The 15,301-nt window shown below is 36.4% G+C and overlaps 1 protein-coding gene across 1 annotated transcript in view; it reads right to left on the bottom strand.

Annotated features, from left to right (window-relative positions):
- Positions 1-15,301, bottom strand: part of CCDC146 (coiled-coil domain containing 146) — a 59,831-nt gene that overhangs the window by 26,660 nt on the left and 17,870 nt on the right. Inside the window, exons 2-3 of the mRNA XM_062490824.1 lie at positions 9,197-9,279; positions 4,342-4,548 (exon numbers count right to left, since the gene is read on the bottom strand). Of these exons, the coding sequence (XP_062346808.1) occupies positions 4,342-4,548; positions 9,197-9,279 (290 nt within the window). The remainder of the gene's footprint in view (positions 1-4,341; positions 4,549-9,196; positions 9,280-15,301) is intronic.

The raw sequence follows: 15,301 nt of genomic DNA, 5'->3' as shown, positions 1-15,301 counted from the left end.
CATTTCACTTCCTCAGCTCACAAAATAACCACAACACTGTTATCATTAGAAGTCCCATCATGCAAGAAAGTGAACTCCTTCAGCCACTCTCTCTGAGCTGGGAGTGCTTGGAAATCCGTGGATGGTGTTCAGCACCTCACAACTAAAATCTAGTGACCACAGGTAGAAGTTATCACAGCTGACAAGCTGCCAGCATGAGCTTCCTGTAAGGCTCTGAGCTGTAATTAGTTTGTAGGTACCAGAGAATGCAGTCACAAGAACAGCTGATAACAACTTCAGCTGTGATGCTATTTATTTTACTTCCAGCCTGTAATTCTTTACTAGAGAAGCTATGGACAACATCTTAATTTTTCACGTTTTAATTACTGAGTGACTAATACAGAAATAATTACAAGTGTTGAAATAGTTTTCCTTATTTGCAATGCTTCTACAAGGATGAAGTCAGTTTTGCAATCCTGACTTGCATGCAGTTGCACAAAGGACTTCAGTGAGGAGCTGTTTTGTTACCTGAACAGATCACTGTGAGAGTTAAAGATTGGACCAAGACTTTCAAACAAAATTGTTTTCAAGCATAAGGCATCTTTAATCTCACAAACTCTTGTTGTAGATAAATTTAGTACAAATTAATTGCTTACTTTTAAATGAATTGTTTAGATGATGGATTTAGATTTAATGTTTATTATTTCTCAACAGTTAACTACTGTTGATACCATTGTGTAATAAAGAAAAACAGCTCTTCTTTATTTTTTCTCATAAACCAGAACTCCAAGCCTCACATGAACATTAAAGTCTCCTTGAACCAGAACAAATCCTTGCTGATCACACTGATTTTCTCCTTCTTGTTCTACTAATTTGATTTTTTGGTTTATATTCTTACTTGCTGAGGCTTCTTATCAATTATATGAAGAAATTTCATGGCTCTGAATGCAATTTTAGCAGAACTGAGTGGAGATGACTCTTTTTCCTTTTACTTTATTACACTTGCCAAATAGTTTTTGAGAGGAAGAATACTCCCAGAGTCAGCTCTGACTTTGGGATGGTGGCCCAAGCTTTTTAAGCTTAGTAAAATCCTTCCAAACCCTTGTTCTCCCCCTGAGCTCTCAGGCAGACACAGCAGCAATGAGCCCAGTACATCCACATGGCAGAACAGGACACAAACTGGAAGAGGAGGCAGATACTTACAGTGGGAACACAGCCCATCCATGCAGTCACCCTCAGGGTGACTTCTCTGACTGAAGTGTGCCAAGAAATACACTGGCTACCTCATATACCTGTTCAAACTATGAAAAAAGTAACAAAATTCCTGAAAACCTGATGATGCTTCAATGCTGAAAGCAATATAATTTATTCTGGGAATGATGACTATTCATTGGAACAACGAAGAATTAAAACAGAAGATGAAATACCATCTTCAGCAGTTAAGAAAAAACTGGAAAAAACTGTTTACAGAGGCAAGCAGATAGGAAATTAAACAGGGATAGAAGAGTATGGAATATTAAGAGACCTTGAGACTTTTGCTAATATTATGACATATCTGTATGACTCCTCAAGTGTGAAATGTCATTGCTGTCAGATTTGAATCTGAGTGTAAAAAAGGTGCTAAGTACTCTTAGGTATCAGAAAAAGTTAATTAAGGCAGGAAACAAAGGCATCAGAGAGAAGAGGGATGCTTCAGAGAAAGAAAGGTTTGCAGAACCAGGGAAACGAGATGTTTCACTTCCAGCTCAGCACTAGGCCTGAGTAGACATTCTAAAAAAAGGATAAAGCAGTAGATAAGAGACACAGATAAACCCTTCAAATCTTCCCCCTTCCATGTTCCCTGTCTGCTGTACATACAAAAGTAAATAAACAGCATGTTTTTTTCCAGATTGAATAGCCATTAGTCATAATTCCCAAAGAGAAATTTACTTGTGCCAAGCACAGCTGGGACTGTGTTAACATAGTTGGACAACAAGGGAAACTGTGTTCCAGAGAGATCAAGGGCCAAGAGAGGCTGAACCAAGACTTTTTATCCTGAGAAATGAAGAAAACCAAGCAGCAACCTAACAGCAAACTTGTAATACCTTTGATGCAGCTTCCCTCTCCTCTGTCTGTGACATTGTCCATGCACACAGATATTTCAGAAAACATTGCTTTACTTTTTGGATAAAACAAGCAAGCATATAGATCTTCATTTTACATCAGTGTTACTGTTAGATCACCTGCTACTCACAACTCTACTCTGGATATTCATTTTCATTGTCTTTCACAGGCACCAAACTCATCCCTCCATTACAAACATGTATTCACACCCATCATTGGGTTTTCTTCATAGTGCAGTTCTCATTTCTCCACTACATTCACTCACCCATTCTTCACACATATTGTGCTAGTCCTTTTCACTCTAGACTAGTCCAACACAAAATCTCTTGAATATTTCTGAAATATCTCTCCCAGTAAGGAAATTCACATATAACCAAGGCATATCCTTCTCACTCCACACCCTCAACACATATAAGACCCAATGCTACCATCAGGCATAAAACAGATTCCAAACAAGGAACAATTAAATAATCCGTAGCTCCCGTGTTTGGAATATATGGCAAATTAAAGGGGGAAGGGGTTGTACAAAAGAGATCTATCAAACCATTCTGCAGCAGTGAATGAGACACTCATTGTCTCATCCAGTACAAGAACTACAGGGCTTGAATGAAGCTGCAGGAGCCAGGTTAAAACAGCAAGGAGGTGGCAGCTCTCACGTAGTTAATCTGGGGAACGCTTCACCCAGCGTGTTGCAATGTCAGAAGTTTGTTCTGGAGGAGACGGGAGAAGTTCAAAGGAATAGGGGTCAGCTGAGGATTCCCAAACAGAGAGGGCTGTGTTTGGCTCATGAAATCCCCACATCACAAGTGGCTGGGGCTGCACTTTTGGTCTCCATTAGATAATGCACCTCATGGACCTCTGGTCAGACTGTACAGCTGGGTTTCATCCCGGGCAATACATAAGACGTAAGTTTCTTATTACAGTGAAGGAATATTTTTTTACAGCATAACTGACCCAAAAAGTGCATTTTTAATCTGCAAGATATTCAGTTCATACATAAAAATTAATCCAATAAATGTGCAAGGCTAATTGAAATAATACCTACATTGCATTTTGTATAGAATAGAGTTCTCATTTTGATTGGAGGTAGAAAATAGAGAATGGGAAAATATTGCCTAAACATATAAATCCTCATAAATTTTTTGGAATTGATGCAAAATCAGTGAAAAATGTTCAGAACATGAGGAAAAATAGTTAAAAAGCATGATACTTTTGAAGACCTCATTTCTGGACTGCTTGGAAATTGCAATAAATTCTGTATTTAATAATTATTTCAGGAAATTTCATGTTTCTTAGTTATCTCATAGCAAATAATTTTTTCCAGATGCTTTTCATGTTTCTTTCCCACTCCCAGTTTGCTTCATTCTCAGTTTCTTTTTCTCTTGAAGCAAACACTTGGCTCTAAAAAAACAAAAAAAAAAAAAAATCAAGAAAGAATTGCCAGAAAAACCTGCTCCATGCAGTGTGTACAGTGTTCATTATTTCCTTGCAGAATAATAATCTTAACTGCTGAGATGCTGATATTGCGTGTTTGTGTTTATATACACCAACAACACTACACCTGGATTAAAGATGGGTAAAAACAGGAAGTCCCCCACAAAATAAAAATCTGATTTCATCTGCCTAGGTACATATTTTTAGAAATGCAATACTCCTGCTTTTAATTTTACTATAAAGTATGCAGATAATTGAAATGTACACAATACCAAGCTAATTCTGTACTGTTGTCTTTATATAGAAATGTTAAGATTTCTTTCCTTTCACAGCAGATTTATCATTTCTGTCATTAGACCATACAAGTACTTCTTCCCCTTTGAATACCTGAATAGAAAAACTTGAATACGCTGTGCTACTGACGTTAAAAATAGCATTGTGTCTATTTATGACATTGTTCCATAAAATGCAAGCCAACAGTCTCTGAGACACTTTAAATATTTGTATTGAAGGTGTTCTAGACTAGAACTGTTCATGTTAATTTTTCCTACCTAAACATTATTCATGCAATGTATTAAATTTTAAACAGCATTTTAAAGAACCCCATCCATGTTCTAAATTTAAAACTATCTACAAATCTGACCATGGTAAATTTATTCATCACTGACATGTCGCTGTTACTGGGGAAAGTTTATGGCAATTCATTTAACAACAGCCATCAAGAAATGTGTCCATGTAAAATGTAAAGGAGATTGATTTTTATTCTATTTATCATCTTTTAAATTAGCTGGATAAAATTAGCAGCATTTGACCTCTTTCACCTACCATTCTATCTTCAACCGGTTTTCATAGACTCTTCCTTTAACAGCATTATATTCACTTCGGCAGCTAAGAAGTTGTTGCCTTATTTGGGAAGCTTCACTGGAAGCTTCTTTGGGGAGCTGTTCTGCTTTTTCCAGTTCACATTGTTGTTCCAGTTCTGCACTCAGCCGTTCGGCTTCCTGCAACAGCTGAGTTTCAGATTCCTGTAAACTACATTAAATAGACAAATTTAGAACTAGGCAACAGTTCTAACAGTTGGACCTCCCGAGTTCTGTTCAAACCCAAATCACCCTATGATGCCATGAGAGAAATGGAATCTGGTCTTGAGGGTGGTGTCTGCATACCTACAACTGGAGTGAGATTCATTTTATCTAATTTTAACCAGATGACAAGACTGTTGCTTAGTCTAATTTATTTATCTAACACTTCATGGACAAAAATGAAGAGACAGGGAATCCATTTTATCCTAAGGAGTATCAAAGGCTAGATCTGATTCAGTGTGGAGACTTATAAAAGTGAAGTATTCACCAGGAAAAGGTCCAATCTGGCCTATATGTCAACTTTAAGTACTTAATAAACATCGGGCCATCTACCCAGTGATGAATTACATCTTGCTAATACTGTAGTGCTACCAAGACCTGAAATAATTAATGTAATGACACACAAGCTGAAAATATGTTTGTGGACATCTGTGGAAGCTTATTCTAAGGCCTGGAGATCAATGATCAATGATCTGATCTGATTTGTATCACCAGACTAGCTCCACAGAAACAGCAAACTCCTGTCAGTGTCTGGTATTCATAATATGATTCATAACTTAGGACCCTGTGTGGTGACATGAAAAACATACTAACATTTTTAGTAAGATACATTGATTATTATGGAAACCTGTTAAAGGGAACAGCAGTATGAGAATTCATATACAATGCACAACACCTAAACCTATGCTTTATGCAACAGATATATTGTGTATGCCTCCTCAATATTACTACATGATGACTTTTAAATAATCGTCTACTAAAATTAGTCACGGATTATGTAGAATAATACAGAAATCTATCACTTGCCTTTTACTAATTAAAAATACAATGCATTCAATTTTTTTTAGAAAACAAAGGAACTTAGAATTTCCCATATTGAGAAACTCTAGACCTAAATTTTGGCTCAAATTCGACATTTATGGATTAAACAGAAAAAGAAAATTATGTGTCACACTAAAAATAGAGTTGAGATGGTAAAATGATGATAAAAATACAAAATATAAAACTGACTATACTCCACAAACGTAGCTGAAATAATATAGCAGAAAAAGTTTTGATTCATGCAACATTTCTCCCTAGAAAATATTTTCTAGTTTAGAAAAAGGAAGTCAAGAGAACCACAGACTTCAACAGAAAACAGTGTGCCTTCATCATAAACAAATAATTTCATGTGTTTACACATATATATTAAAGGAAAAATAAACTGACTTATTAACACTGGATTCCATATGATATTTAAGTCTTCTTTAAATATAACAGAAATATAATTCTATAAGTGCAGTTGTGGGAGAAAATATAATTGGTTGTAGTTATACAAATAATATCAAACACAATTCTTTCATAACATATACATTTTGCATAGTTACATAAACACATAAGTGAATTTATGAAAGCAAAATTTTTAGTATTTATTTTTTTCAAGATAATAAAAAAAGAAAATAGAAACAAGAATTGAGTGTTGAATCTAGATTTTGCTCCCTAGAGATGCCAACAGTATTCTTTAATGTTGATTTAATTAAAGACAATGAAAAAATAACTGCACATCTACACAATGTACTCATATGTATATACATATAATGTACACATACAGAATCACACGACTGCAAGAGTAAATTTGTGCAGTCTGATATGGCAGCTTTTGAATTTGTGAAATAATTACTAATTTAGCAGACGCTTACAAAATTAAGATTCTCAATCTGCTAATGAATCTTCATCATTATCTGAGTGTCTTCCAGTTTGGGTTATCAGAATATTTATGTTAGGTTCCTAAATTGAGATTATGTAAATGAAATCTACAACTAGGCGCAATAACTGAGTAACTAAAAGGGTTTTCAGGGGCCACATAGAAGCTCAGATACTCCAACTTTAGATGCAGCCTTACCACAAAGTGGATGGGTGAGACAGCGCCACAATGGGATGACAGCCTGTCCTCAGTGAACACAAATTCAAAACCACTTAAGACTTTGAAGAACAGTATCAAAGATGTTATCTGCCAAGTGACATCTTTCAGCTTTTAGAATGTCAAATTGTGCCAAACTGAGAGCAAGAAATAAATTTGCCACTAAACAGAGGACTGCACTGTACACTTACAGCTCTGTAAGCACAGCTCTGTACACTGGCAACAGCCTTGGAAACTACCTGCACACAGAGAAGTTGAATTCATCATATGTGACAAATCTGTATTGATTATCAGAGAGATCAGTTGCAATAGTTTGGCACAACTGTCACAGGGAACTGTGCTGCTAAAGATGTATAAGGCTTTCTCCTTGAGATTTTTATATGCTAATAAAGAAGAAAAGACACACAGCTTGAAAACCTCATCCTGTGTCATTTGTCTTAACAGGGCATTGCAACAACACTAGGACAGATGGGCATTAATTAGAAAGGGATTGAATTCAACTGCAATATGTGAAAAAATAAGTTCTTGATCCACAGAACTGTACTGCACATGTTAGGGTGAAGAACTAACAATTAAAAAGCAGTATTGATTCTGTGAAGGGATTTTGAAGGACAAGAATATACACTATAGACATACTGCACTTAGCACCAGGACAGTCCTTACAGCCGATGGAGAAAACCAAACCCGTGCAGATGTCTGAATAAGGAGGAAGTGTGTGGTCCCTGTTTCTTTCTGTTGACTGTTAAGGGACCCTTGGTACCTTGTTCAGAGGAGTATGTGTACTGATGTTGACTGATATGGACAATTTAATCCCATTTTGGTGCCTGTATTCCATTTTTGATGCCCTTAAAATATACTGGAGATCATGAATATTTTTGGTAATTGATTTCCCTTGCTTTCTTTTAGCAGTAGGAGAAATTTATCTGTGGGAATTGGTGCTTGTTCACACATTGGTGTTCTGCTGTGACACATAACTGCATCTAATACAGAATGTGACATCATGCTCTCTCATCCACTTTCTTACAGAAGTATGGCCATTTCATACTCCTGTGAGAATGATGGAAAGAGTGAGAGATGTGATCTACCATTTTCATGCTTTTGGTGCATTCTCTTAAGGCTAGTTTTAAGTGTGACAGAAAGGACAGCTGAGTCCTGTTTACATGCAGACCCCATTCCACTTGCTATACACACAAAGGGATTGCCTTTACATAAATGAATGTCCCATAGTAAAGAATACTGTATAAATACATGAAACATGTAGGAATATGTTTGTATTTTCCCAATTTAAGCCTGTTTTCAAACCAACAGTGGTTAAAAATCAACTATTTAGCAACTACTGGATTTCTGCTTCAGCTCAGTGAACAGCAGTATGGTAGACCTTCTTAAGGAATTAATCTAAACTCCACAAAATATGTTTAGATGCGAGCAGTTAGAAAAGTCTTGTATTTTCTAGGAACTTGAACTGCTTTAGTAGTGCTGTTATTAATTTTGCTTCCCAGAAAGATTTGCTATCTATCTCAGTAATCTCAAATAAAGTCAGATGATGTTTCATAGAGTCAGAACCATATCCCAACTCCCCATTTCATTAAGACAAAACTAGAAGACTCAGCTATCCTCAAGACAGACTAAATTTCAGTATTTTGAGAACCCTTTTTGAAATTACTTCACACTTGTTGCTATTCAGACTGCCAGGAGGCACAACAAATCCCAGCATAATCCAAATAAGCAGGTATAACCTGAATTAGTTTTAGAATACTTAAATTAGGCTTTAGCTTCAATGACAAAATTGTTATTCAGTTTTTAATTTGGACTGTCAGTGAAAGTGGGATAAAATATTTTAATACGATGGATATTATGGTATGTATTACAAGAATGTAACAGGAATATCATGATGATGATTTTACTGATAAATACAGGTGTGCTGTAAATAATATAGAAATAATTGCTAATAAATGCTAATGTAGTATTGCAGTATTTTCAGTAGGACTGCTGTGTTCTGGGACACATTTTTCACCCAGTACAGCTGTAGTATTGTGTCCTCCTTTGTCCCACCAAAGATCCAGGGGGCTAAGGCAGACTTCCAGTCACACATGCCCTGCCCAAGTCTGGCATCAGGTTATGAGCATGACCTCTGTTCTCTTCTCCAGCAACCACAGGGGCAGGCTCACAACTACTACACCCAATTTCCAAATTTCATTTCATTTCAAAGCTTAAGCTCCTAATCAAAATCTATTAGCAGTCCTATTTAATGTGACATTATTCTCAGAGGGTAAAATTCACACCTATTTAGGAGTGACAGTTTCATTTTCCTTCTTAGAATTGAGCCTTTAGTGTCTTCAATTGCTCTTTATGATGCCAGCTCAGTTGATCAGTCTTTTAATATATTAAAATACAGGATCTTCAAATACATATTTATTTTGAACTTGCAAATTATCTGTTGCAGTCTGTACATCCATCCACAAAATTATTATGTTTGTATTCAAAACAAAGATGTGTTTCAAACAAGTAGTTAAGTATCCCAAATTACCTTGAAAATTCCTATTAAATAATACTGGTTTTCAACCTTGTGTTCTGGCTTCCTGTTTATGAACTGTAAGTGTAAGAAAGTCTTAAATTATAATTAGGCTTCTGCATGAGCAGAAAATACTTTGAAAACATAATGTTTTGGCTACTGAAAGTCTAAAAAGGAATATTATACCTTATAACAGCATCATGCAGCAGTGTGTACTGTTCCTTCAGCTCAGCTACTCTGGTGTCTGTGATTTTTCCAGCAGAAAATAGCTATGGAAAGCAAATAGACAGTTATGAAATTTCCTAAGCACTAATACTTTCATTCTGCTGCAACTTTTTATAACTGTAATTGGCAGCCTTTCAGTTTCTACAGACTTTGTTAACATAACAAATTAAATACACAACCAAATCAAATAAACAGAAAAAAAATTGCTTGTTTACATAACAATTCAAAGCATAAATATAAGAACATAAATAATGTTTCTATGACAACTACAGTGACACCTGCACTGTACCTTCTCTTTCTGACTGTATTATTATTTCATGAGAATTCTGTATTGACTTTGAACTCAGGCTCTAAGTAACCTCTTTTGCACATTGCTTTACTGGTTCAATTTTAGTATAAACCCACAGGCCTGCACAGGCAAAACTGAGGCTTAAAGTGTCTCCACAGGCAGTAGGGTTGTGAAAAAACAAAGGAGCTAGGCTAAAGATGGATGATCCCCAGGCAACAGAACACATTATCTTACATGCCTGTGCAGATCTTCAGCAAACACCAAGATCAAGCAGGTCTTTTAAACACCTCCCAGGGATAGTGACTCAAACTCTTCCTTGTGCAGTTTGTTCCAACACTTGACCATACTTTCAGTGAAGAAATTTTTCCTAATATCCAACCTAAACCCCTCCTGGTGCAACTTGAGGCCATTTCCTTCTGCTCTATCACTTGTTACCTGGGACAATAAACTGACTTCATGGCTACACCTTTCAGGTAGTTGTAGAGTACACTGAGTTCTACTCCGAGCCTCCCTTTCTCCAGGCTGAACAACCCCAGCTTCCTCATCCACTCCTCATCAGATCTGTGTTCCAGACCCTTCCCCAGCTCCATTGCTCTTCTCTGGACACACTGCAGCACCTCAATGTCCTCCTTGTAGTGAGGGGCTCAAAACCGAGCATGGGATTTGAGGTGTGGTCTCACCAGTGCTGCGTGCAGCAGGACAATCAGTGCCCTGGTCCTGCCAGCCACGTTATTTCTGGGTGATATTGCTTTAGAAAACCTTTCTTCCCCTCCTTTGGTCACAAGTAAAGAGAATCAGGTTAAATCCAATTAAAAAATGTAAGCTGATCCACCTCTATCTGCAACTTCTATAGGACATTTCTTTATCAAGAAATGTTATTATGCAGTTCTCCTGAAATAAGAAGTGAAATTATTACAGCACCAAGAAAATTCTGGCATTTATAATTCAACCTTCAGAATATTCAGAAGAAACCATCTAGAATTAATCCTATGGACGAAAAGCAGAACATACATCAATATGACAAAGGAAGTATATCTTTTGTTGAGAACTGTTTAAGTATTATTGAAGATCCATTTCAACATATTTCATTGTAGCAAAGACAATCCTTGCTCCCTGAGACCCTGAGAATAGGAGGTCTGCCTTTCATTTGTTTGCATGAGATTAAAGATAAGCAGCTCTCAAATATTTACTTTGGCAATCTCTACAATCAAAGATATAGTTCATTGAAGTTCAAAATACTAAGTCTTCTGTGAGAAATAAAACATTTCCCTTTCTCAACCCAGTTATTTCTTAGCCTCATATATAGTCCTATTTGTATGGTACCTCACTAATGTGCTTTCTCTACATTCCTCTGACCTGTACCTGTGACTTACAATTTTTTTTACTGCTTAGATTCTCACTGCAGATCTACACCATGTTTGACAATGCTTCCACAGAAATAAACTTGCTTGTCCTGGAGGTTGTGTCTTCTTTATGTCCATAAACTTCTTACAGATTTCACACCTAATTTCTCAGTTCAGTTCAGAGCTTAGATCTCTATTTCTGGAAAGTTGTTCCTATGCAGTGTGAAGACTTGTAGCAGTGAGGACTACACAAGACAGACTGCATGGATGGCATACTAGCATGTCAAAGGCAGTGAGGCCTCCTGGAAAGTTGCATCAGCAGATAGTTCCCATTGCCAGAGCATTATTGGGAGAGCCATCAAAGAGCCAGCACTGAGCTACCCCGGTCCCAGAATTTGTTATTAAAGCCTGGTATACTGTTTTCTCCAAGATTCTTGGGAGGGCAGAAGGGAAAGAGGCAATGTTTGAGGGGAAGAAATAGTTTGTGGAAAAAGGGAGCAAACATGATCATGCCCTAGAAAAAAATTGTATTAATTGTGATGCTAAAATCAGGTAAGAGATGATGTCCCTGATATGAATATACACAATTCTTTCAAGGTGGCTGTCCCACATTAATGACAAAACAATCAACAGTATTTACACACTCACAGTTCATTTTATTGCTCAGAAGCTCTCACCCTACTGGGTTAGGTGAAATGTAGGTCTCCTCAGTGTAACTAATTACATTGCTACACTGAAAAGTAAAAGAGCAAGTGAGAAGATAGAGAAGTAAGAAAAATAAGGGCTTGTAAACGGCTGTTGAGGATGACTTTTTTTTTCAGTCCTGTGTTAACCATAATGCCCTTGTAAGAACTGAGGTAATTTTATTGTACTGCTGATCTCAGATCCGGAGTCTGGAATATAGCTGGATAAATATTCTTAACTTGTTGAGTCATCCAGTCCCATTCCACATCAGTTGTACTTTAATGTATATTGCTTTTCTTTCTCATTTTATAAGAAACTGGGACTCCATACATTTTCAAACACACTCAACATTAACAGATCATCTAGATAAACCAGAATAAATTTCTGTTATCTAAATGCAGAATTACTGGAAAACTGGATGAAGATTTGTCTTTCAATGAATGGTTGCCTGGCAACTTCCTGCTTTCCATTTCCCCCTACTCCCATAAATGCAACAACATTAAAAATATAGAATTGTGTGTCTTATTACTGGGTTTACTTGAATCTTTTCCTTTTAATGTAAAATTTCTGTTATGTTTATTTTACCTTATTAAGTTACCCTTAAATTACCCTTGTCATTTTCAAACTTTGCTACAAGTTTTTATATTGCTACGTGGTTTGAAATGTGGCTTTTCTACCAGAAAAACAAAACAAAACAAAGCATAACAAAGCAAAACCAAATCCAAACCCAAGTTCCAAAGCAAATTTGTTTCCTTCAGTCAGTCCCATGAAGTAACGTGCTGGATAATTCAGTCCTATTACAAAAAATGTGGAGGAAATTTTTTCAGAAAAGGTGAAAGGGAAGGACATATCCTTAATATTTTTCTAGCAGGAAAATGTAGATTTTCTGTCTCTGAGCAGGAATCATTTAAATGTAGGAGTCCATTAAAAAAACAGAACATAGGTATTCTCAAATAGTTGCTCTGTACACCTGAAAAACTTTTCTCTCTACCTGTTCATATTCACTTGCTACTAACAGTTCCCTACCAGACCTGTCTTCAAAAAATCTCCAGATGAAAATTCCAAGAAAAAGTGAGCACTATGTGAGGTTATGCACTATCTAAGGGACCTCTTTTATATCCTTCCAGCTTGACTTCAGCCACGTGAGCCCTTGGATCTAAGGCCACAGTAGTTTCTCCAACTTTGGAAGGACAGAGATGTTTGTAAGAAAGAATGTCAGAATAGGAATGGGAATTAAAACCACAGAAGGGAGAGGACTCATCTAATAAATGAGGTATAAATTCATGTGAGCATAACAAGTGAAATCTAGCCCTAACTTTATCAACACCTCCTCACTCTGCATTAAGTGCAGTGGGCATTCTCCATTTTATCAGATAACATTCAATTCTTTCTGACAGTCAGCTCAAAACAATGCAGCAAGGAACTCATCTGAAATTCCAAAACAAGTTTTCTCTAACTCAAATGTGATACAAATAAAAACTCTAGGAGCATTTCCCATTTCAAATTTCAAGGCTCTTAAGGTTCTTTTGGGACTCTCCAGAAATTAATAAAATTCGGCCAAATCTTAAACATAAATAGATGATAGAATCTGAATATTGGTCTAACTCTTCACATTTTTTGATAAAAAAAGCACACAAAATAAGCACAGAAGAAAAGTAAAGTCACCACCAAGAAGTTACCACTTAACTTCAATTACTTTCAATCATTATTAAAGTGAATCACTTGAGGCTTCTTAGGAAAGACTCAATTTCAGCAGTGCCTAGGATCTCTGCATTTTGGAGAAATGATGTAGTTAACACATGTTTCTAATTATGCTTGCAGTTACTGCAAAACAACTGAAATGTATTTAAGCTCAAATGGAATAATAACACTTTCCCTTTCTTTATGCTAAGTTGTAGGTTTTGTCACTGTAACAAGACATTTTGACTACACTAAATGTTATCTTAACACATATAATATCCAACATTTTATATTCACTTGCTATTTCAAACATCTGAAATATCTCATCAAACAACTCTTTTTCCCTCCCAAGAACACACTAGGGAAAAATATCAATGGATTAATATATTTTATAGTTTGTATACACTCAAGATTTCAGTATAATATTAGCCCTTTGCCATACAGCTCTTCTGATCAGTCTGTTTTGTCAGATTAGGAATTTTCCTCCTGTGCTGTTTATTTGAAGAGTTTTTCTTACCTCTTTCATATTATACCTAAAAGGCTAAACATTCAGCAAAGAGAAAGGGTAATTTCTTCTCTTTGAGTAGAGAACTCTGCCTCCTCCATCAAAATCCTCATGAAGCCACACAGCTTAGATGTGCCTTATTTGGGGAAGAAGGCAATGCCAGCTTCTCAGGGGCTGTTTCAACATTGTAGCAGGGCAACACAGACAAGCACACCAAGCCCATGCTATGACCTGTGGGAGAATGGATTGTAAAATAATAGAAATAGTGCTATACAGGCAATCTTACCCCTGATAAAGTGCAGGTGTGTTAGACAGGTGAACAGCATGGAAGGAAAAAGAAGCCCGGAATGCTGATGTGTCTTGACCAATCACAAAAGAATAAATGGGTACACAGGTGTTATGCATGTGAGAAGGGTATAAAAGGTTGTACTGGGGAATAATAAAGTGTTAATGCTTGATACCATTTGTGGTCTTAGTTGTGTGTCCTCTGTTAATGACTTGCATTTCTGTCCAGTCTGCACAGAATCACAGGTCTAGGGATATCTGCAGGTGTTTGGCTTGCCTGTGCCTGGTATCTCTGAATTATCTAGCAGAATCTGGGACCTGTGATAATGCACTGAGGGAACTGAAGATTCCTCCTCGAGTTCAGCCCACTGCTCAGAGCAAGTTCAAAACTATACCTTCTCGCTAATTCTGAAGATCATGTACTGGCTGCTTCAAGATGAAGCATCCAGAAATGAAGAAAAACCAATTAAAAGGTTGTTTTTACAGGCTCTTTGGCAATCTTAAAAAATAACCAAACACAACACAAGAAAATATAATCTTTACACTTTTTATTCAGTCATCTTGTATTTTTCAGTACGTCTCAAATATTCATACACATATGGAAGACTAACACTTCCACAATTATCTACAATTTCTCTAGTCAACAATATTTCAAAGTATTTTAAAACAAGAAGATGAAAGTCACTAATTTAAGACTGTAAACACACAGTTTGCAGTAAATTGTAGTTACTGGTATGCAAGTCTGCATTCCATTGTGGAGATTGGGAAACACTGAAATAGCTATACTGCAGATATTTAGAGAATGATATGCCTTGCTTAAGTCATTATTCTAGAGAAAGGTTACAATGATAGAAAGTAAAGAAAAATGCACTGAGGGTTTTAAAAAGACACTATAATCGGAGTTCAAAAATAAGATGTTATCCCTCTCACCTGGAACTACAAACATTTATTACAGGAAGTGGACTTTAGAATAAGTATGGGAAGTCCATAGAAAATGCCTATTTACTAGTTTTTCAAGTAGAAAAATATTTGTCACTGAGTTTCCTAAACTTCTAATTTAGGTGACAAACAACAACACTTGAAAGCATGAAGTTATTGGTTGTACAAATGAAGTCAGGTGGGAGTAAAGGCATACACAGAAATCATAAATACACTTACAGTAGATACAATGCACTGCCTTACACTGAGCTACAATTTTACTTTTTTAATTACAGATGGATGAACCAGGCATCCTTTAATGGAAAATAAACTGCTGAAGAGCCTCCTAAAACTAACAAATA

The sequence above is a fragment of the Cinclus cinclus genome, chromosome 4 (genome assembly GCF_963662255.1).
Source record: "Cinclus cinclus chromosome 4, bCinCin1.1, whole genome shotgun sequence".
Classification (NCBI taxonomy): domain Eukaryota; kingdom Metazoa; phylum Chordata; class Aves; order Passeriformes; family Cinclidae; genus Cinclus; species Cinclus cinclus.
This window is presented reverse-complemented; position numbering and strand designations above follow the sequence as displayed.